This window comes from Misgurnus anguillicaudatus, chromosome 16 (genome assembly GCF_027580225.2).
Source record: "Misgurnus anguillicaudatus chromosome 16, ASM2758022v2, whole genome shotgun sequence".
NCBI classification, from domain to species: Eukaryota; Metazoa; Chordata; class Actinopteri; order Cypriniformes; family Cobitidae; genus Misgurnus; species Misgurnus anguillicaudatus.
In genome coordinates this window covers 28,809,333-28,832,943 of record NC_073352.2, presented here as the reverse complement: position 1 = coordinate 28,832,943, position 23,611 = coordinate 28,809,333, and the positions used below count along the sequence as shown (strand labels likewise).

Sequence of the window (23,611 nt, the reverse complement as noted above, 5' to 3'; positions counted from 1 at the left end):
GATGACTCTCCATGGCAACAGCTCAATTCAGAATTAAACGTCTAAGCAGAGGTTAGGATGAACATGAGAGAAAGATTGTTTTGGGACAGATTGTGCAAGTATAATTGATAGGCTATCATGACCCCAAGGCAAGCTCATGGGAATGGGCGTTTTAAATTTCCTCAACACAAGAAACAAACATAACAATGCTAAACAAACAAAGTGAGAGAATAAATATGGCAAGGGATCTGCATTTTGTACCTTAAAGCATGTGTTAATGAATGTAGATGAATGTGAGAGGCTAAACTCAGAAAAACACAACAACATTCAGAGAGACAGATAAAATATAGAAAGACTGATAAATATCACACTTTATTAGCATATATAACAACCAAATTAGGACAACACCCAATTGTACACCAAATTGCAATGTCCACATGCTGGCAAAAAACAACAAATTAAAAATGTATCACAACTTTCCACCACATGAAGTTGTACAACAGAGGATTCTAGTGCATTACTTGTCCCTAGGCTTTATGCCCAGCTGCACTACTTCCTGAACTTCTGCCAGCTCCTTGTTTCCTGTCTGCCATTATTGGACAAACTGATTAATCCAGGTGTGTCTGATTATTGTTGTTGTGAATACTGAGTTCAGGCACACCTGGATTAATCAGTTTGTCCAATAATGGCAGACAGGAAACAAGGAGCTGGCTGAAGTTCAGGAAGTAGTGCAGCTGGGCATAAAGCCTATGATACTTTTAAAAAAGCCTATTGATACTTAAGTTAACAATACACATTTTCAAAGCATTCAGTCTGTATAATAAATATGTCTGTTTCATGGGAATGGAACCCATGACCTGAGCTAAGTGACAGTGATAGTAGCCTGTCCACCCCATCTTCTGTTGGTGACTGATGTGAGCAGAGATGAGGTGAGTGTTCTTATAAGATCTCAAAATGACTCAGCACGCAAATCCTACCATTACCACACACTTGCAAATCAGAGACAGTGACGACTAAATGAAGGGTTGCAATCAGAGACTGATGCACAAATTGCCAGCCACCACGGAGATAATAAAAATGCAGGTTTGAAAATCAATTGAGGTTTGGCTCTCAATCACTGAGTTTACAACAGCAGGGATAATCTGCAGGAGAGAGATACTGTATGTATGTGTGTGTGTGTGTGTGTGCTGTATAGATTTCTGGGTTTGTTAGGTAGTGAATCTGAGGAAGAAAAAATGGTGTAAACAAAGAATGCAAATGATGATCATAATAACCTTTTTTTCCACACAGAATAATTTCCATACATTTTCTATTCCGCTTATCCCTACTGGGAGCTACATTGGGCTGATGCAGGAAACACTCTTGAAATTATGCTATATATTTATATATAGAATGAAGGGTATGTAAACATTTGAACTGGGTTATTTTTGTATATTCAGATATTTTTGTCTTGGGCTATATTACATAAATGAGGTTATTCAGTGCAGTATTTAATAAAAATAAAAAACAGTGATTTTTATTATTATTAGTTTTAATTAATATTAATTAGATTTTAATTATTAACATTTTGCCCAACTGTATTGATTGTCTTTATTGTGCAATGTGTTCATAAAACCATGGTTTAGCCAATGTAATCAATATGCAAAAAACGGTAAATTATAAGATGCAGTAAACTCCAAAATATTATCTTACTTTTATACAAACTATAATTTTAAGTAATAAATTAACATTGATATGCTCACACAGTTAAAATGTGTAACTGCTTAATATTGCTTTAAATAGAGCTAGACACATATTTTTACATTCTTTCCCAAAACTGATGGGAAACAGGTTGATGACGTAGTCACTTCCGTCACTCCTTTTATGTAAACGCGTATTTAAAGCAATTTTGTACCCTATTTATATTTTTGGATCCTGACCAGGGTGGATGTTTGAAGAATTATTTGAAGTTACATTGAATTTACATTTCATTATGGTTTATAAACGATTAAGTGGCACAAAACCATAATGCATAGCGGTATGAAAGGCGCTGGACACTGGAGGAAGCAGTCTGAGTCTGTGCTCTTCTAAATAACGTTACTATTTCTGCTTTGCCGTTTTGATAGAGCATTTTATTTTCCTGTTAGGTGTAAGACAATGGTTTTATACATTTGCACGCGCAGGCGCATGCGTGCATATCTAATCTGTTCGATGAATGAATGTTGAGATAGTTTGTATTTTCATTCGTTTGTGCGACTCAATAGCGCCACTGTCTGTAACATTTCCAGCCGGTAAGTTCAATACTGAAATCTAATGTACTGACATACTTATAATAAAGCACAAATATGTATGTTTAATGTGTGTTTACAGACATCCAAATGTCATGCAAATAAATACTTGTGCATATATGCTTGATGAATTGATGCGAATGGATGTTAGATATTAGTATATTAGTGACAGACATGTTCTCCCTTCATGATGTCTGATTTTTATAACATGAAGTGAAATTATAATTATGTATAGTATAGTACATATATGTGCAGACTGCTGTGTTCTAGAGGCCCAAAATGTGTCAACCTGTCTTAACATAAGAAAATGATTGACATCCCGCTTATTCATTTGTGCTATGTTGTGGTGCTAAAACAACAGTGTTCACCCTCCTTCAGAAAGATGGGGAGTTTCGTATTGCTTGGCAGATTTCTGCATTGTCATGTTTTTATAATGACCTTGTGTTTACTGAGACTTTGCCTGCTCAAGGTCTCTATAATTATAAATACTAGTTTTCATTAACTTCTAAAATGGCAGGCGAGGCAACTGTCTGTACAAATGATCAGTTTTAAACTTTTAAAAATGTTTAAATTCATCTTGCTGCTTACATGAACTTCTCCAGATTACAGTAACTCATGTTTGTCACATTGTTGACACACCGTCAAGTAGGCCTACCGTTGGTTTACATCTGTCATGTGGCTCTCAAGTTTGCTGTTATAGAAACAACTTTATTGATATCCAATTTGTATTTTAAATACTTTTTAGATTTTTATATTGTCATGTAACATATTCCACCTTAGGTTTTAGCAGTGACAGGTCAAACTTAAACTTGGTCATAGTTTAACACCCAGGGGCGGTTTCCCGGACAGGATTTAGATTAATCTAGGACTAGGCCTTATTTATATTAGGTCATTTAAGAAGTTTTTATAAGCATACACTGTAAAAAAAATTGCTGTAATTATGCAGATGGTTGCCAGTAACTTACTGTAGAAGACAAAGACTGAAAATGTTTTATGTTCATTTAAAGGGCAAGTTCGGTATTTTACACTTAAAGCCCTGTTTTTAGATTGTTTATGATGAAATAGACCGGTTTTGACTGAAATTTCGACAAATGCGGCTGCCCCGAGAATTTTCAGGTGTTTGTTGTTTCACCTCCCACCTCTATAATGGCTGTATAGGTGCACTGGAACAATCCTTCCTAAAATGCATTAAACTTTTATTTACAAAGAAGTGAAACTCACCGAGGGGTCAGGGGTATTTACTGGTATGCTCACACAAAAATCGCTGCAAAAGATGCTTTCCAACACCATTTGTTGTAAACTTGTGGACCTATTTTTACAAACGCCTCACACCCGTATATATTCTTCCGTTGAGTGCTTGAATAATAGACACTCCAGCCCAGATGGTGGCGATAATCCACCTTTGCCAATTGCAAGAATACAAACAGGTTCCCGGCGCGGAGTAAAACCGTACCTCACCGCACATCTAATACAAGCCAATGGAGTTGGCAAAAACTACGATAAAACCTGTTGGAATGCGTATTTTGCAGCGATTTTTGTGTGAGCATATCAGTGAACACCCCTGACTACTCGGTTAGTTTTACGTCTTTGTAAATGAAAGTTTAATGCATTTTAGGAAGGATTGTTCCAGTGCACCTATAAACCCATTATAGAGATGGGAGGTGATACAAGAAACACACGAAAATTCTCAGGCCAGCATATAATGTCCAAATTTCAGTCAAAACCGTTCTATTTCATCATAAACAATCTCAAAACAGGCCTTTAAGTGTAAAATACAGAACTTGTCTTTTAACTTTGAACAAACTGTTGCAAGTAAATAACATAAATGTAAAATCTACAGTAAGTAACTGGCAGCTAGTTGCCAGTAATACCCAGTAATACTGTAATTTCTACAGAATTTTTTTACAGTGTACCTTATGAAAAAACAATACAGGTGTGCATCTTAAAGGGATAGTTCGGCCAAAAATGATATTAAACCCATGATTTACTCACCCCCAAGCTGTCCGAGATGCACATGTCCATCATTTTTCAGACGAACACATTTTTAGTTATTTTAGAAAATGTTTTAGATCTTTCAGTTAATCAAAAGTTAAGTTACAGGTACAAAACTATGAAGTTACACATTTACTGTATTTTATTATTTACACTGTAATCTGTGCAAATAAACACATACATTTATTACTTGTTTTATTTATTCCTTAGCATCAGCTAATGCTACTGCTTTGTGCTGTTCTTAAGTAGCGAACGACCTGGCTTGATCACATCTGCACTCCTGAAATGATGATAACAGACTATCAGGGTTGAAGGTAAAAATTCTTATTTGTAGTACTGTAAATCTGTGTGTACAAGTGTGTTTTCTTTGAGTCTGTGATTGTCTGATTGGTTCAGTTTGGGTTTTAAATTGAACAGTTTTTCATATGTAGAAGAGAAATGGTTCTGATCCTGTCATTTGTCTGGTTCAGGTAAAGCACTATTTGGCAGTTCGCAGAAATTGGGAGTTGAGGTCTGACTGTTAAAGGTCACATTCTTCCTGATGCCGTTTTTCAAACTTTGGTTAGTGATTAATGTTGCTGTTAGAGCATAAATAATACCTGCAAAATGATAAAGCTCAAAGTTCACTTTATTTTCTTTAACAAAATTCCCCTTTCAAAGCTTACAGTGAACGTCAGGTTTGGACTACAGCCCTCTATTCCAGTTGAATGACATCAGTATAAGAGTTTTTGACTAAACTCCGCCTACAGAAATGGGTCTGTCGCCAGTTAGCTCAAACGTCTCTGCTAAGATAAGCTGCTGTCGAATCACAACACACTAAACAAGCTACACAGCTACAATCAGAACTTGTTATGTATTTCTTAAAGGAATATTCAAAAGAAAAATCCAGATGATTTACTCACCACCATGTCATCCAGGGTGTTGATGTCTTTCTTTGTTCAGTCGAGAGGACATTGTGTTTTTTGAGGAAAACATTCCAGGATTTTTCTCATTTTAATGGACTTTAATAGACACCAACAATTAACACTTAACTCAACACTTAACAGTTTTAAGAGTTTCAAATGACTATAAACAATCCCAAGCGAGGCGTGGGGGTCTTGTCTGGCGAAACGATTGTCATTTTTGACAAGAAAAATAGAAAATGTGCTTTTTTAAACCACAACTTTTCGTCTGGGTCCGGTCCAGCGCGACCTAACGTAAATGCGTAGTGACGTAGGGAGGTCACGTGTTGCATATATAAAACGCACATTTGCGGACCATTGTTACCAATAAACTGACACAAAGACATTCATTAGTATCATTCCACATACAACAACGTCGGAACGGTCCTTGTTCAACACACTTGTAAACACTGGGGCGGAGTTTCGCGTTCGTCTTCTGTGACCTCTTGACGTCATGGCGTATTGCGTGGGGTCACCTGGCGCATCACGACCGGATCTAGACGAGAAGTTGTGCTTTTAAGGTGTATATTTGTTGTTTTTCTTGTCAAAAGTGACAGTCGTTTTGCTGGATGGGACACTTGTGCCTCGTTTGGGATTGTTTATAGTCCTTTGAAACTCTGTTGAAAAAACTGTTACGTGTTGAGTTAGGTGTTAATTGTTGGTGTCTATTAAATTCCATTAAAATGAGAAAAATCCTGCAATGTTTTCCTCAAAAAACATAATTTCTTCTCGACTGAACAAAGAAAGACATCAACATTTTGGATGACATGGTGGTGAGTAAATTATCTGGATTTTTCTTTTAAGAAAATGGAATATTCCTTGTAGGAGGGACTTCATAGAACAAGGAAGACATCAGCCCGTTTTTAGGACAGTGAATACAGCGGTATACAGATAAGTACATTGTGTGAAAAATACTGCATGTTTTTAAACGTGAAACATGAACACATGTTATATTGCGCCCTGTAAACACAATCAAAGTTTCAAAAACACAGGAAGAACGGGACCATTAAAGCATAAGTGAAGTTTAGGTCAATGTATCTGAGTGAATAATCAACCCTGCCTGCTCATAAACTGGAGCAGTAAGTGAATCTGCCTGCCTCCATCTCTATCCTGAACGGCAAGGGCCAGGGTCCTTGAGTGTACTTGGCCTATAGTACTACTTTAAATTGTCTACTGTATGTTTATTTTTTATTATTTCACTCTTAACTAGTGATTACTATATTAATTTATAGTATACTATTATACTGTTGTGCTATCCAAATAATTAATAATAGCCTTTCTAGGATGCTTCCCGTCGTATCTATGTTCTCTTCCACTCTTGTGTAAAACTAAAGATGACGTGGTGTATATGATCCCTTAACTCTGTGTGACTTCATACTGTGAGGTGGTATTTGTGATTTCTTAATTATGTGATTATAGGGTGGTATATGTGTTTTTGATCATGTGATTACAGGGTGGTATATGTGATTTTTAATCATGTGATTATAGGGTAGTATATGGGATTCTTAATCATGTGATTGTAGGGTGGGACATGTGATTTTTAACCATGTGATTAAATGGTGGTATATGTGATTTTTAAAAATGTGATTTTGGAGTGTATATGTTATTATTTTTTAATTGTGTGATTGTGAGGTGGTATAAGTGATCGACTGCGTTGCGCTCATGATGTTATGTGATTATATGGTGGCTTATGTGATTTCTTAATTATGGGACCATGTGGTGGTTTTCTTGCGAATCCCTTAACTAAGGGATAATGATGAGGTGGTATATGGATTGTGTGACTGTGAGGCTGTATATGAAGACTTTCGTTGCAAAACGAGATAAATCCATTTTTTTACATTTTTGTCAAAACATGTTGATTATTATGTTATCATGTTATTATTTTGTTTTATGGTGCTACTTAGCTGTATTTTTTAAGTTATGAAGGTTTAAATCAAAACAAACCAACTGCAGTTGAATTGAAATTAATTGGAATGCACAACCAAAAAACAAGATTTCTGAACAATTAAAAAAACGGTGGTTATCTCGTTTTGCAACGAAACTCTTCATATGTAACTATATCCATGTGAATGTTAGACGATTTATGTGAGTATTGTAACTGTGAAGATGCAGCACACACTACTGCCCAAGAAAAATGTCCCTAAGGGGACAAAAAAAGTGTATCGTATCGTAATCTACAAAAAGGATCTCCCCTGGTTATGCAGTTTATAATATACAGCTCTCTATATAATACAGTTTTGTATCATATATAAGCTATATATAATACAAACACATTACAGGTTTAATATCTGCTTCTCATTTTATGTTATCATAACCAGTTCCTGGAATAATACCTGGTACTGATTGAGATATGTTTTTCCCAAATATGTGACCATTTTTTCATGGTATTTACATAATCAATTTCTCTTCCTTGTGTTTAGATCATCACACACAGTACAAGAATCTGTCCTTTGGATTAAAAATGAAGAGATACAAAGGTAAAGATCACTTTGTGGCACGATAGACCTAACTTTAACAAGATCAATTATTTTTTTAATTTTGAAACTTTTAATCTGCCGTTTTAAATTATCTTTGTGCCGTATAAGTATGCCACCTGAATCACGACCATGTTTTTAGCGAGGGCACTGTGATTTCCCTGTGTCTTTTGGACAATGTAAAGTGTAACTTTGACATTGAGTGTCATGAAATATAGCTAGTCTATAGCGAATGTGAAACGCCTGTGTGTGTGTATATTACTCATAGCCTGTTGTTCTTGCTGGGTAGATTCCTGGTGTTTCCTGTGCGACCAAGTGTTGTGCTTTTCAATACTTCTTGCTTGTTGAGGTGTACAGTCATACATGCAATAAGGCTGTCTGCCTTATGGTAAAAGAGGTGAATATTTGTGTTGGTGAATATTTGTATGGAGATTTTCTCAGTTGTTTCACTGATCACATAAGATGACAACACTTCTTGGCAGTAATGTGGAGCTGGAGTTATTTTAGTGTCTGAGAATCTTTTCTAAGGCTCTGAGCATGGCCACCTTTCCGACATTGCTCGTAAATCATTTGTCACTGTGTGGATTATGATGTGCTTGTAGGTTTTTTTTAGATTTTTATCTGATAAGATCTGAAGAGCCTTTCTAGTATTTGGGCACCAGATTTTCTGTGCTTTCATTTTTGACCTTTAGATAGGTCAAATGTTTAGCATATTCTTTAGATGTTGACATATTGTTATGTTAATTTTTGCTTTAATGTTCTGATTTCAAGACAGACATTTTCCTGCATTTCTTGCAGGAGTGTCCGGGGTGTCCAAATTTAATGCGGTATTTGACTCCATCAAATAATTATTTTCCTGTTAATTGATGTGTTTATTTCGACGTGCTGCACAGCACATTGTTAAAGCAACACTAAAGAACTCTGGCTCTTTGCTCCCCCTACAGGTTAGAAGCGTAATTGTTCATTACCACTGTCGTAAATACTGCAGCATAGCTGGCTCTGATTGGATTGTAGGTCTGCCGTAAAGCAAGTTTTTGTAGTTTTCACTCGAACTACAGGACCGCTACCCGACGGTTGGAAACTTCTTTAGTGCGGTTTTGGCCGATAGAGGGCTGCAAAGCGAATGTGAAAGTGCCATTCACCCTGTTTTGTGTGGATGAACCACTGAAACTTTTTGGAAACGTTATTTTAAGGTAAAAAAACCTCTTTGGTGTTGCTTTAAAAACAAATTTTACCAAATGATTTCATCGTAGGCTGGAACATGGTGCATAGTATTTGTCTTTCTGTGGACTGAATAATGTCTGTGCTTTTAGTCTCTTTGTACTGTTTTATCAACAGAACTTGAGGCCATGTTTTTATTCTTGTAGTGATCTTTTTACTGTGTCGATGAGATTAACTGTGTTGGGCTGGACTGCTGCCTTGAACTTTAAACGCATCGTCTTCCTACCAAACAATAGTGCGCGTGCACAGAGCTAAATTTCAGTTCATGTCTTTTAGGTTAACGGACAAACACACATTAACATGTCTCAAAATAGCAATCTTAGTGAGTATCATAACAATTGATTATCTTAAACATTTCATTGCATTCGGTCTTATAGGCCTATCTGTTGAAGTCTATGTCATTAAAGTTAACTAAATAGGAAAACAAGAAAGGAAAATCTTTCAAACTCTAACTTTGTAACAAAGAATTTATCCTAAATAGGCTCAATTACTTTTTTACCAAAAGTGTTAAGTTTAAGGTGTATCATGGAGTTAGATTTTACAAGTTACTGCAGTTAACAAGTCAAAGTACCTTTATTGTCCCACAAGGGTAAATTGGATTTGCAGAATGCTCCACATAAAATACATAAAAATGCAAACAACATTCACCAATAGAGACCAACCAGCAGAGATTGATTTCACATTAACGCCCCAAATTACATAATGTGCAAAAACGAATAGAATACAAAACAGGATCAAGTGCAAATATTTGTGCAAGTTATTACAAAGTTAGTTCTAAGTGCCATTAAGGAGCCTCACAGCTGTTGGAATTAAATATTTGCATCCTGTTTGTTCTGCATCTAACATGAGATATTTTGTTTCATTAACAGATAGTAAATCAGATGTGAGAAATAGAAAGGTTTAAAATTCAGCCTTATGTTTACATGCCAGTAATCCATGCACTAGCCTATAGGAATTTTTATCTGATGTGGGGAAATTTGAAATAATCAGCAGTCATGAGATTCATTAATGCTTTTTTATGCTTTTTGCACATTGTTTTTTTTCTTGGACTATGGTAACTTTGGTCACCCCAAAGCAACCACATTCTAGCTCTGCCACTCTTTGCATATAGACCTAACCTTACACTGTATAAAAAAAACTATATTTTATTTATTTATTGTATTATTATCTCATTGGGGATCTGAGCCCCCCCAAAATGAAAATCCTAGAATCGCCCCTGCCCTCAACTCTTCTTTAGTTTGTTAAAGTTCATTTGACATACACCACTGGTCGAAACTAAAGTTTTAAAACACTTGACTAAAATGTTAACTATTATCTTAAAAATCTTTTCATCCTAAGGTGTATGGTGAAATGCTTGAAATTACTTTTGAAGACAAAAATATAGCTGTGCCAAACATTAATTTCGTTAGAACTACAATTTTATTTTAAAATATTATTTTTGAAGTAGTTGACTTAGACTGAATATTAAAGGACAAGCCAATTAAATGTAAACTCCTTCGATATTTAAAAAAAATAAAGGTGAAGCTTCAAGAAGATTTTTGATTAAATGACACAAGTACGGTTTGGCAATTTCTAGGCAAAGGTTGACTGCACTTCAGATTAGGGCCGCTTGATTATGAGCAAAATCATAATCATGATTATTTTGGTGAATATCAGAATCACGATTATTTAACACAGTTACTCTGTGACTTGAAAACGAGCATTTATTTAACCTTTTTCTTAAGTGTTGCGATAGGCTACACGTGTCAAAGCAGTGGTGACTTCCAAGTGCCTTACAAACACATCGGTCCAGCAGCACACAATTGATATTTTATTCACACAATAATTGTTTTACCTCTTGTTTTTGTAATTGTTTGTGTCAAAAACAATTAATTGCACAGCCCTACTTCAGATGATTAAATAACAAAAAAATAAGTTTTGATATGTGTTTTTAGTCATCAACATAATTCCCACAGTTACATTTGTGTTATGCCATAGTTTGGACAATTTATTGGTTTTATTTAATGTGGGAAAACTAAAAAAAAAAATAAAGAACGAGTGAGTGTACTAAAACTTTACCGGTAGTGAATATTTCGGGGGTTTTTTTTTTTTTGGAAGGTATTTAGTCTCTTACATTTACATTTACATTTACCTTTATAAGTTGCTCTGAGTTGGTATTTTTCAGTTAAGTCATTTTTATTTATTTTAATATCACCATCTCTGTCTCGAAGTGTATTTTTTGTCTGTCTTTGGATGTTTTTTTGTTGTTGTTGTTTTTTGCTGGAGAGAACTTCGTAGAGTAGAGTAGCTGTGCATACCCACTGGGCCACGCTGTAAAAAGTGAAAGTTGGATCAACTTAACCCTGGAGAACCCAAGAACCCTTTTATTAGCGGCAATTAACATTGGCCAAATTTGACCAGTGGGTTTTCCAGGATTAAAAAATTACTTCAGTTGGTAACTCCTACATTTTTTTGTAAACTTTTCAACTTTGAAAAAATATTTTATTTAAAAAAAATCTATCTATCTTTTAATTTAAAATGACATAATGTTTCCTTCCACTTAAAGTACTGATGTTGCATGATGGCAGTTTGTAGCCAAACAGCAGAGATTGAGTGTTGCTGTCCGCTGTGCTGAAAACTCTTTTGCAGATTGAAACCAAATGAAAATAAAAAGTACACTCATTCTTATATTCTTTTTCATTTCAAATCTCACCATGAATCATAGTAATTACCTAATTTATACAAAAACTGTGCTAAAATGGTTCAGTTTAGGGTAACGAAGATCTATGTAGGCCTATCTAACTGATTTTTTGTTGTCAATGGTGCTTGGTAAAAGCTCAGCTAAAGAGGATTTGCTGCCGTTTCAAAACAAAACACGGCATGTCGCTCTTGATCAACAATAGTGGGAGCGAATATAGACACTCCCACGTTGTCCAATTTTTTTTCAAGTGGAAGCAAAGAGACGGTACTGCATGTACGCTTATGTGTGTTTTTTTATGAATGCTGCTAGACGAGTGTTAGATTGTGTTTTATCTGAATACAAGGATCGTTTTAGACTTAAAGAGAATATTTCGGCGGATAACAATACAGTGTAGAAGGGAAAGATGGATGGGCCTGCGCATGGATTTATAACTAAATGCTTTGTCTTTGTGGCCATCGTCAGTTACCATCTTTGTCTTGGAGATCTCCGCTATTCCATCTCGGAGGAAACGCGAAGAGGATTTGCAGTCGGAAAAATTGCTCAGGATTTAGGCATAGACATGAAGACTCTGTCCTCTCGCAAACCTCGTGTGGATTTTGATGGCTCTAAACGATACTGCGACATTAACCTGAAAACTGGAGAGCTCGTTGTAAATGAGAGGATCGATCGAGAGGCGTTGTGTGGTCAAAAACAATCGTGCGTAATTCATTTTGATTTTTTTCTTGAGAACCCTTTAACACTGCATCGGGTGACCTTGGAAATAGAGGACATAAACGACAACGCTCCGAAATTTAGAAATGAAGCCATTGATTTAGAAATTCCAGAGTCGGCGAATAAAGGAGCTCGATTTTCTTTAGACGAGGCATATGACCCGGATTTTGGTGTTAATGGTGTGCAAAGCTACGCTCTGTCAAACAATGAACATTTTATTCTGTCTCTTCAAACTGCGGCGAATCGTGGAAAATTCCCAGAAATTGTGTTGGAAAATGAGCTTGACAGGGAGAAGCAGGACCGATTGTCTCTCATTTTAACGGCTTATGACGGAGGCTCACCACAGAGGACTGGCACTGTGCTTGTGAACATCCGCGTTTTAGATGCAAACGACAATGTGCCTGTTTTTTCCCAGACGACATATGAGGTGAGTCTGCCTGAAAACGTCCCTGTTGAAACAGTAGTTCTCACAGTCAGTGCCAACGATGCAGACGAGGGGCCAAATGGGGAAGTGACCTATGAATTTAGCTACCTTTCCATCGACTCTGAAAATATGTTTACTATAAACCAAAAAACTGGTGAAATTAAAGTTAAAGGAGAGATAGATTTTGAAGAATCTTCTTCATATGAACTCCGCATTAGAGCTAAGGATGGAGCCGGCCAAGCAACGTCGTGTACAGTTCTTATTAATGTTTTAGATGTGAATGACAATGCTCCGGTCATAATTGTTAAATCTTTGAACACACCTGTTCACGAAAACTTGCCTTCTGGCTCAGAAATAGGGATCATATATGTTCAAGACAAAGACTCCGCGTCTAACGGCGATATCAGATGCTCTATAGAACAACGGGTACCGTTTAAAATGGTCCCATCTGTTAAAAATCACTTCGCATTGGTTACTACAGCCGAGCTGGATCGTGAAGTGCAGGCCGAGTACAACATCTCTGTGACTGCCACAGATGGAGGCTCTCCTCCGCTATACTCGTCCAAAACCTTTCAACTAAGTGTGGCTGATGTGAATGACAACGCACCTATATTCGAAAAACAGTTATATAGCGCTCATGTTGCAGAAAACAATAAGCCTGGTTCGCCTGTTTTATTAGTCAGTGCAAAAGACCTCGACTGGAGACAGAATGGCACTGTTGTTTATTCTCTACTTCATTCTAATGTCAATGGTGCACCGGTTTCCTCCTTTTTATCCGTTAACGGAGACACCGGGGTCATTCATGCCGTGAGGTCGTTTGATTACGAGCAGTTGAAAAGTTTTAAAGTGCTGGTGTTAGCCAGAGATAACGGTTCTCCTCCTCTGAGCAGTAACGTTACAGTAAATGTCTTCATAACGGATGAGAATGACAACACCCCTCAGATATTATACCCCTCTCCGGACGGAAACTCCTTCATGACCGAGCTGGTACCCAAAGCTGCGCAGGCGGGCTCCCTGGTGTCCAAGGTGATCGCCGTGGATGCGGATTCTGGACAGAACGCGTGGCTCTCCTATCACATTATTAAAGCTAGTGATCCTGGACTTTTCACCATCGGTGTTCACAGCGGGGAGATCAGGACACAGCGAGACCTTTCTGAATCTGACAGGATGAAGCAGAACTTTATTGTCTCCGTGAGAGATAATGGACAGCCCTCTCTCTTTGCAACGTGCACATTATACTTAGTTATATCGGATAATTTGGCTGAAGTTCCAGAATTGAAAGACGTGTCTCATGACGAGAGCAGCTCCAAACTCACTTTTTATTTGATCATCGCGCTAGTATCTGTTTCCACTTTCTTCTTGACTTTTATTATCATCATCCTGGCCGTGAGGTTTTGTCGCAGGAGAAAGCCAAGATTGTTGTTTGATGGAGCTGTGGCCATTCCCAGCGCGTATCTCCCTCCAAATTACGCAGAGGTGGATGGCCTGGGAACTCTCCGCAGCGCTTACAATTATGACGCATACCTGACTACAGGCTCGCGCACGAGCGATTTCAAGTTCGTCAGATCTTACAACGAGGGCACACTGACTGCTGACCTGACCCTGAAAAAGTCTGCTGTGGATGATCTTGAGGGGCTTGACGCGGAACTTAGAGAATCGTTTGAGGTATGAATAGGAAATGTTATATCTGTATTTCTGTTCACTCATATAAGTTCTTTGAACTTCGGTGCTCTGGCTAAGCTTATTCTTTTTTTTAGAGGTGTTACAATGAAACTAATAACCCATATGTGAAGTAAAACTGACCTATTGATTTTATAAAAATGAAACCATCCTTTGGGTTAGAAATACAACCTATTTGCGGGCTTAAAATTAACCACTTTAAATCTTTTTTTCTTTCTTTTTAAATTGTTTTTATTTACTTGCTTTGGGTTGATAGCATATTTATTTCTGGTGATAAAGAGAGCTGCCACCATTTCCCATCAGTTTTTTTGAATGCATGCGTATTTATTAATAAACGTTTTTGCTTTTCATATAATACAATAACAATTTTTCATATGAAAAATATATACAAATTTGCAAATGTTTTTAAATGTTTTGGTGACCTCTGGTTTGTTATTACGTTCGTGTCAGCATTTCACTGCAATTAAAGATGAATAAATAGTTTTGTGTCACTTTTTCCAAGTCGCTGTCCATGGTGCTGCACAGGCAGAGTCTCTGGTGCTGTTTTTCTTCTGTGTAATGTTGATGTTTGCGGTACTGGAGTTGTAAATTGTATTCGTGCTCAGTGTTTTGCACTCCAGGAGAAGGATAAGTTTTAGTTTGATCCTTTTTTGGAACATCATGGCATACATATCCATTCTGTTGAATCCAGGTTTCCTTACTTCATTCTGTGAGAGCAGTGTCTTTTACTCCTGATCCTACCCTGATCCTCGAGACACACAGTACTGCGCAATTTGTTAGTGTCCCTTATTTAAAACGTGATTCCAGTCATCCGCTTGTTAGCAGAGAGATTAATGATCTGAACTAGTTGCGTTAAAAAAAGATGTATGCACAATGTATAGTGTTTTGGGTCCCCAGGACCAACATTTTAAATTACTGCATTTCAGCTTTAAATTTTGTGCAGTTTCTTAACTTAACTCATAGGGTCGCTGTTCACCAGTAAAACATTTGGCAGTGTAATTCTCTCCACCTTGTTTCTGACGCCATAATGCTGCAGCTATTTTTTTTCTATAGAAAATTGTCGACGGTGCCGGATTCCCTGGTCTGTGGTGATTTTGTCTCATTCTGTAGGCTTGCGTTAGATTTATTTTACATGTTGATTTTTTGGAGAGGTAAACAATCGTCATTTCTGAATGGATTTTCCAAGTTTCAGTGTTTCTATTGTGATGTTTGGCTTTGTGTTTTTCGTGCTTATGGCGCACACCGCTAATGGAGACGTGAGCTATTCTTTTCCAGAGGAGATGAAGCGCGGATCCGTGATTGGAAATATAGCCAAAGATCTCGGGCTCGATGTAAACAGACTGTCATCTCGTAAGGCTCGCATTGATAGTGAAGGTAACAGAAAACGATATTGTGAGATTAATCTTAATACTGGAGAACTGACCGTAGCGGAGAGGGTCGACAGGGAGGCGCTTTGTGGAAAGAAAGCTTCATGCGTTATAAAACAAGAGCTCGTGCTGGAAAATCCTTTAGAGCTGCATCGCTTTATACTTAATATTCAGGATATAAATGATAATTCACCACAATTTAAAGAAAATGTCATTCAATTCGAAATACAGGAATCAGCAGTCAAAGGATCTCGTTACTTGTTAGATGAGGCCCACGATGCGGATATTAATGTGAATTCAGTGCAGACATATGCATTACAAAGCAACGACAACTTTATTCTGAATATCCTTACTGGGGCAAATGGAGAAAAATATGGAGAGCTCGTGCTGAATAAAGAATTGGATCGTGAGCAGCAGAAAGAGGTGACTTTAATTCTTACTGCGATTGATGGTGGGACTCCACCGAGATCAGGTACTGTAGCCATACACGTCACTGTGCTGGATGCTAATGATAATGCTCCAGTCTTTAGTCAGGCCGTCTATAAAGTCAGTCTGCCTGAAAATTCTCCTGTAGATACTGTAGTGGTTACAGTGAGCGCTACTGATGCTGACGAGGGGCAAAATGGAGTGGTGACATATGCTTTTGGGCATTTACCGGAGAATGTCCTTCACCTATTTTTACTAGATGCAGTGTCTGGCAAAATTAAACTGACAGGGCGTATTGATTATGAAGAGGAGAGTTCAATCGAACTGCCCATTCAAGCTAAAGACGGGCAAGGACTAGCTGGTCGGTCCGTTGTATCAATAGATATTCTTGATGTCAATGATAATGCCCCTGTTATAATAATTAAATCTCTTAATAGTCCCGTTTCCGAGAATGCGTCACCCGGTACAGAGGTTGGCATCATTAATGTGCAGGACAGAGACTCTGAGAATAACGGACAGGTGCGCTGCTCCATTCATCAAAGCGTCCCATTTAAACTCGTACCTTCAATCAAAAATTATTATTCTGTAGTGACCACAGGTGAATTAGACCGCGAGTTAGTGTCTGATTATAATATCACAATTACTGCTACTGATGAGGGAACTCCATCTTTATCTTTCACTAAGAATATTCACTTTACTGTAGCTGACGTCAATGATAATCCACCTGTATTTAAAGAGCAGAATTACAGAGCTCACGTGCAAGAAAATAACAAACCGGGCTCCTCTATTTGTTCAGTATCAGCTACAGACCCGGACTGGAGACAGAATGGCACTGTAGTTTATTCTCTGTTACCTTCTGATGTCAAAGGTGCACCGGTTTCCTCGTTTTTATCCGTTAACGGAGACACCGGGGTCATTCATGCTGTGAGGTCATTTGATTACGAGCAGTTGCAAAGTTTTAAAGTGCTGGTTTTAGCCAGAGATAACGGTTCTCCTCCTCTGAGCAGTAACGTTACAGTAAGTGTCTTCATAACGGATGAGAATGACAACACCCCTCAGATATTATACCCCTCTCCGGACGGAAACTCCTTCATGACCGAGATGGTACCCAAGGCTGCGCAGGCGGGTTCCCTTGTGTCCAAGGTGATTGCTGTGGACGCGGATTCAGGACAGAACGCGTGGCTCTCCTATCACATCATTAAAGCCAGTGATCCGGGGCTTTTTACTGTCGGTATTCACAACGGGGAGATCAGGACACAGCGAGACCTTTCTGAATCTGACAGCATGAAACAAAACCTTATTGTCTCCGTGAGAGATAACGGACAACCCTCTCTCTCTGACACGTGCACATTATATTTAGTTATATCAGATAACTTGGCTGAAGTTCCAGAACTGAAAGACATGTCCTATGACGAAAGCAGCTCCAAACTCACTTTTTATTTGATCATCGCGCTGGTCTCTGTATCCACTTTCTTTTTGACGTTTATCATCATCATCCTGGCCGTGAGGTTTTGTCGAAGAAGAAAGCCCAGACTGTTGTTTGATGGAGCTGTAGCCATTCCCAGCGCGTATCTCCCTCCAAATTACGCAGAAGTGGATGGCGCAGGAACTCTCCGTAGTGCTTACAATTATGACGCATACCTGACCACGGGCTCGCGCACGAGTGATTTCAAGTTTGTCAGATCTTATAATGAGGGCACGTTGACTGCTGACCTGACACTGAAAAAAACTCAGTCTGCTGTAGATGATCTTGATGGGCTTGATGCACACATGGGTGATTCCTTTCAGGTAATATCAATGATTCCCTTCTTTTTTGCGATGTTTCTGGTGAAGTAGGTTTAAATTAAAATGCTAGGTCTCCCAGAATACAATGGGAGACCTAACGTTTTAAATCTAGAAACCAATGGGAGGGGTAACGTTAAAGAATCTAAACATGCTGTCCTCCGTAATAATAAGCTCCTTATTTATGTTTGGTAAACAATATGCAACATACTTCAAGCACGTTTTACGTTTCATTAAACATTTCCACAAATGCCTGTTTTTTTTTAAGCAATAAGTAAAGCTGAGGTCTATAAAAATTATTGTGTCGTCTTTATATTTTTTTTAATAGTTTTTTTGTGGTTACATTTTCCCTGCACGCTTTTAAACATTTGAGCATGTCTTAGACTATAATGTTTTAATTTGATCTCGTTTAAAAAAAATAGTTTGCTACTCTGTATCAAGTTAGTTGTGTTGCCTGGTCTCGTTTTAATCTTTTAACTCCCTTAAAAAACTTTTTTTTTTCAGGGTAATTTTTATTTCTTTAAGTGACATAAGTTTATGTCAATGATCGTTAAGACGTTGTTGTGGAACTGACTGATTTAAATCAGGTCTGATTACTAAAAAAAATCTTTATAACGAAAATATAGTCAGTTTAGTCGTGGTGTTACAAATCGTGTAAATGTTTTAAGAATAATGTCAAAATTATTTGCAAATTTAGTCGTAGCATTACGAGAATCAAGTAAATCGTAAATACATCTTCATCTCCCTTTAGATGTATTGTTACACTTTAAGGTGTTAAAAGGGTATTTAGCACGGTGTGTCTTCTGGAGGTACCGCTGCACTGACAAGCTAATATGAAGATTTATTTCCTGACAATCTGGATTTACGATTTTTTTCTAATGCCGTATGTCTCTTGCTTCTGTATTATTCCTTATGAGGTTTCTGCTCAATATTTTGTAAAGGTTTTCCATTAAATGTTGTTATTGAGTTATGCTCGTCAATAATTAAACGTTATGGAAAGTATTTAAACTTTGCATTTTACGTCTACGGATGTATTCTATTCCTTCTTAACTCACTAGGTAATGTCTGAATTATTTATTGATTTATTTTTTAGGCTTTATTTTTTCATGCATATCATCGTGTGTTTGTCCTATGTTTTAGCTTCCAGTTAACTACAGCACAGATCTTTTTCAAAATCTGTTAACATGGGAGATGTTTGGGTATTTTTCGTGTTGTTGTCAATCATGGTTGATATTTGTCTTTTGCTCTCATATCATATATAGTTGGAATCTGTAGAAATGTTGTAGAAAACGAGTTTTACAACTTAGGTTTTGCTCTTGTCAGAATTAACGTCAAGTGTTGTGAATTATGCAGGTTTAGATAAAGTTTAGCGACTTAAAACTGAGTGCGCAAAATGCTTTGCAGTTTATGGATTGTACTCTTAGTGTCGCTGTTCACCTGTACTATCATCATCAGTAACACTATCCTTGTATCCACCCAGCCAGTGATGTATTTGCACAACCAGCTAGTCGAGACAATCGCGATCTGTACTGTGGTTCTTTGTCTTTGTGTCGTGTTATAGATTTTTGTTGTTTTTGCTTTTTCTCATCCATTTTTTAATATATGCATGTTGCAAATATGGATTCCCTTCGCTTCTGGGTTGGTAGACAGGTATATGGCTTTTTATTCTTCATGATCATGGCGCACACCGCTTGTGGAGACGTGAGCTATTCAATTCCGGAGGAGATGAAGCGCGGATCTGTGATTGGAAATATAGCAAAAGATCTCGGGCTCGATGTGAACAGATTGTCATCTCGTAAGGCTCGGATTGACACTGAAGGTAACAGTAAACGATATTGTGAAATTCATCTGAATACTGGAGAACTGACCGTAGCGGAGAGGATCGACAGAGAGGCGCTTTGCGGAAAGAAAGCTACATGCGTTATAAAACAAGAACTCGTGCTGGAAAATCCTTTAGAGCTGCATCGCTTTATACTCAATATTCAAGATATAAATGATAATTCACCACAGTTCAAACAAATTGTAATAAAATTCGAAATACAGGAATCAGCAGACAAAGGATCTCGTTATTTACTGGAGGAGGCTCATGATGCTGATATCGGTGTGAATTCAGTGCAGTCATATACATTACAAAATAATGATCACTTTATTCTAAATGTTCTAACAAAGACAAATGGTAGAAAATATGGAGAGCTCGTGCTAAATAAAGAATTGGATCGTGAGCAGCAGAAAGAGGTGACTTTAATTCTCACTGCGGTTGATGGTGGGACTCCACCGAGATCAGGTACTGTAGCCATACACGTCACTGTGCTGGATGCTAATGATAATGCTCCAGTCTTTAGTCAGGCCGTCTATAAAGTCAGTCTGCCTGAAAATTCACTTGTAGATACTGTAGTGGTCACAGTGAGCGCTACTGATGCTGACGAGGGACAAAACGGAGCGGTGGCATACGAATTTGGTCATTTGTCAGAAACCCATATGAATACGTTTTCCTTGGATCCAGTGTCTGGTGAGATCAAACTGACAGACCGTATTGATTTTGAAGAGGAGAGTTCAATCGAGCTACCGATTCAAGCTAAAGATGGTCAAGGCTTAGTCAGTTTTTCAACCGTAGTTGTTGATGTTGTTGATGTGAATGATAACGCCCCAGTTATAATAATTAAATCACTGAATAGTCCCGTTCCTGAGAACGCGTCACCCGGTACAGAGGTTGGCATCATTAATGTGCAGGACAGAGACTCTGAGAATAACGGACAGGTGCGCTGCTTCATTCAGCAAAACGTCCCATTTAAACTCGTACCTTCAATCAAAAATTATTATTCTGTAGTGACCACAGGTGAATTAGACCGCGAGTTAGTGTCTGATTATAATATTACAATTACTGCTTCTGATGAGGGCACTCCTCCTTTATCTTCCACTAAGAATATTCACTTTATTGTAGCTGACGTGAATGATAATCCACCTGCATTTAAAGAGCAGAATTACAGAGCTCACGTGCAAGAAAATAACAAACCGGGCTCCTCTATTTGTTCAGTTTCAGCTACAGACCCGGACTGGAGACAGAATGGCACTGTAGTTTATTCTCTGTTACCTTCTGATGTCAATGGCGCACCGGTTTCCTCGTTTTTATCCGTGAACGGAGACACCGGGGTTCTTCATGCCGTGAGGTCGTTTGATTACGAGCAGTTAAAAAGTTTTAAAGTGCTGGTGTTAGCCAGAGATAACGGTTCTCCTCCTCTTAGCAGTAACGTTACAGTTACTGTCTTTATAACGGATGAAAATGACAACACCCCTCAGATATTATACCCCTCTCCAGACGGAAATTCATTTATGACCGAGATGGTACCCAAAGCTGCGCAGGCGGGCTCCTTGGTGTCCAAGGTGATCGCCGTGGACGCCGATTCGGGACAGAACTCGTGGCTCTCCTATCACTTTGTTAAAACGAGTGATCCTGGACTTTTCACTATCGGTGTCCACAGCGGAGAGATCAGGACACAGCGAGATCTTTCTGAATCTGACAGCATGAAGCAGAACCTTATTGTCTCCGTGAGAGATAATGGACAGCCCCCTCTCTCTGCCACGTGCGCCTTGTATTTACTTATATCAGATAACTTGGCTGAAGTTCCAGAACTGAAAGACATGTCTCATGACGAGAGCAGCTCCAAACTCACTTTTTATTTGATCATCGCGCTGGTGTCCGTTTCCACTTTCTTCTTGACATTTATCATCATCATCCTGGCCGTGAGGTTTTGTCGCAGGAGAAAGCCTAGACTGTTGTTTGATGGAGCTGTAGCCATTCCCAGCGCGTATCTCCCTCCAAATTACGCAGAGGTGGAGGGCGCGGGAACTCTCCGCAGCGCTTACAATTATGACACATACCTGACCACGGGCTCGCGCACGAGTGATTTCAAGTTCGTCAGATCTTATAACGAGGGCACGCTGACTGCTGACCTGACGCTGAAAAAGACTCAGTCTGCTGTAGATGATCTTGAGGGGCTTGACGCAGATATAAATGATTCGTTTGAGGTATGATTAATGATTTTTTGTTATCTTTTTGTAGAATTTCTGGGACATGTCTACATGTTAATTTTGCGTTTCTCTTTATTTTTTTTTAAATCTAGGCTATCGTTTTAACATTCGTAGGTTCGCCTTTTTGATAAACCGTACAAGTTGGAGTCTCATTTATATGCTTAATTGGTTAACTATTTTTATGTGTGTGAAATGCATATTCTAACATTCATTTTACAGTGCCGAGTCTTTTCAGTTACTATCATTCGACCTGCAGAAACGCATCGCCAAATTCGTAAATGTTAACTCTTTTTGCCACAATAGATTCCGTGTGTTTTTACTTTAAAGTTTTTCCTCTTACCTGTTTTAGGTTTTCTTCACTTGATTTCCATTGATAACAATGCAATTTTTGAAGAGAGCTGCCACCATTTTCCCATTTATTAGATATTCAGAATGCTGGTACATTTATTAATGAACCTTTTTGTCCATCTTATTCTTCAGTTAGAATTGTTCATATACAAATACAATCAATTTGCACATTTAGCCAATTTAAATGTTTTAATCGGGTAAGGTTTGACGTTAGGTTTCTGTTAAACTTTCGGCATTCGTTGGTATTAACGATGAATATATTGTTATCGTTTTTCCCAAGTCGCTGTCCATGGTGCTGGATTGGCAGAGTCTGGTGCCGTTTTTGTTCTTTGTATTGTTGATGTTGGCGGTACCGATGCATTTCGGTAATATGTATATAGAAAATTGTATTCTTGCTAATGTTTCGCAAGAGAATGTTAATTTGAACCTTGAAATTGGAAAATTATGGCATTCATATCAAACCTGTTCAATCCAGGTTCCCCCACTTCATTCAGTAAGTGGCTTCTGATCCTGACCCTGGAGATCCACTGCATATTTTTAGTGTCCATTATTTAATACGTGATTCATGTTATAAACTTGTTGGCATGCAGGGAGATTAATGTTCTATACTGCGTAAAACATCCAGTCATACACTCAACACAAACGGTGCTATATAGCACCAAAAGTGGTTCTTTGCTCGTAATCATAGAAGAACCATTTTTAGTGCCATATAGCACCGGTGAAGCACCAGTGAAGCACCTGTGTAGAACCATATAGTGCTATGTAGAACCATATGTGGTGCTATATGGCCCCTATTTGGTTCTACACAGGTGCTACACTGGTGCTTCACCGGTGCTATATGGCACTAAAAATGGTTCTTCTATGATTACGAGCAAAGAACCACTTTTGGTGCTATATAGCACCGTTTGTGTTGAGAGTGTAATTTATGCTCATTTTGAAGTTTGGCATTAAAAACGAGTGATGGATACGCCAAATTTCGATTAAAAAATACGTCTTTTTTACTGTTGGTTAATACCACCGTCCTTCGCTTGAACAACTTGATGGAAACGCAGCTAATTTGCATTTGTTTATTTTCCTAATTTTGCAAATTTTAAGAAGATTTGCTTCACGTTTGGATGGAAACTGTGTTAATAATTCAAGTCGACGGAGTTAAAATTAACACTCCATCAGTAATTGTTTGTATTCTTCACAGAAACCAGCAACACTGCTGTAATATGTGGTTACGAAAATTAAGTTTATAAATATCCAAACACACCTATGATCAGGAAAATAATTACATCATGGTACTAA

The 23,611-nt window shown here is 37.9% G+C and overlaps 2 protein-coding genes and 1 long non-coding RNA gene across 4 annotated transcripts in view; all 3 read left to right on the top strand.

The window, feature by feature from the left end:
* Positions 1-774: 774 nt before the first annotated feature.
* On the top strand, positions 775-4,799 carry LOC129421821 (uncharacterized). Its single transcript, XR_008637175.2, has 3 exons — positions 775-908; positions 4,449-4,552; positions 4,709-4,799. It is a non-coding gene; the product is annotated as an uncharacterized lncRNA (long non-coding RNA).
* Positions 4,800-11,957: 7,158 nt separating this feature from the next.
* Positions 11,958-14,360, top strand: LOC129421805 (protocadherin gamma-A10-like). Its single transcript, XM_055177383.2, has one exon. The coding sequence runs from the start codon at positions 11,958-11,960 to the stop codon at positions 14,358-14,360; it is 2,403 nt and encodes an 800-aa protein (XP_055033358.2).
* Positions 14,361-15,428: 1,068 nt separating this feature from the next.
* Positions 15,429-23,611, top strand: part of LOC129421800 (protocadherin gamma-A4) — a 138,338-nt gene continuing 130,155 nt past the window's right edge. Inside the window, exon 1 of one of the 2 annotated variants that reach the window (XM_055177376.2) lies at positions 15,429-17,950. In XM_055177376.2, coding sequence (XP_055033351.2) covers positions 15,542-17,950 — 2,409 coding nt within the window. In that variant the 5' untranslated portion in view covers positions 15,429-15,541. Of the gene's footprint in view, positions 17,951-19,429; positions 21,971-23,611 lie in introns of those variants that run through there. The other variant, XM_073854452.1, reaches the window with a different exon arrangement.

What these genes read in the sequence shown, in the direction of transcription:
- LOC129421805 (XM_055177383.2), top strand. Translation starts at nt 11,958, where the DNA reads ATGGATGGGCCTGCGCATGGATTTATAACTAAATGCTTTGTCTTTGTG.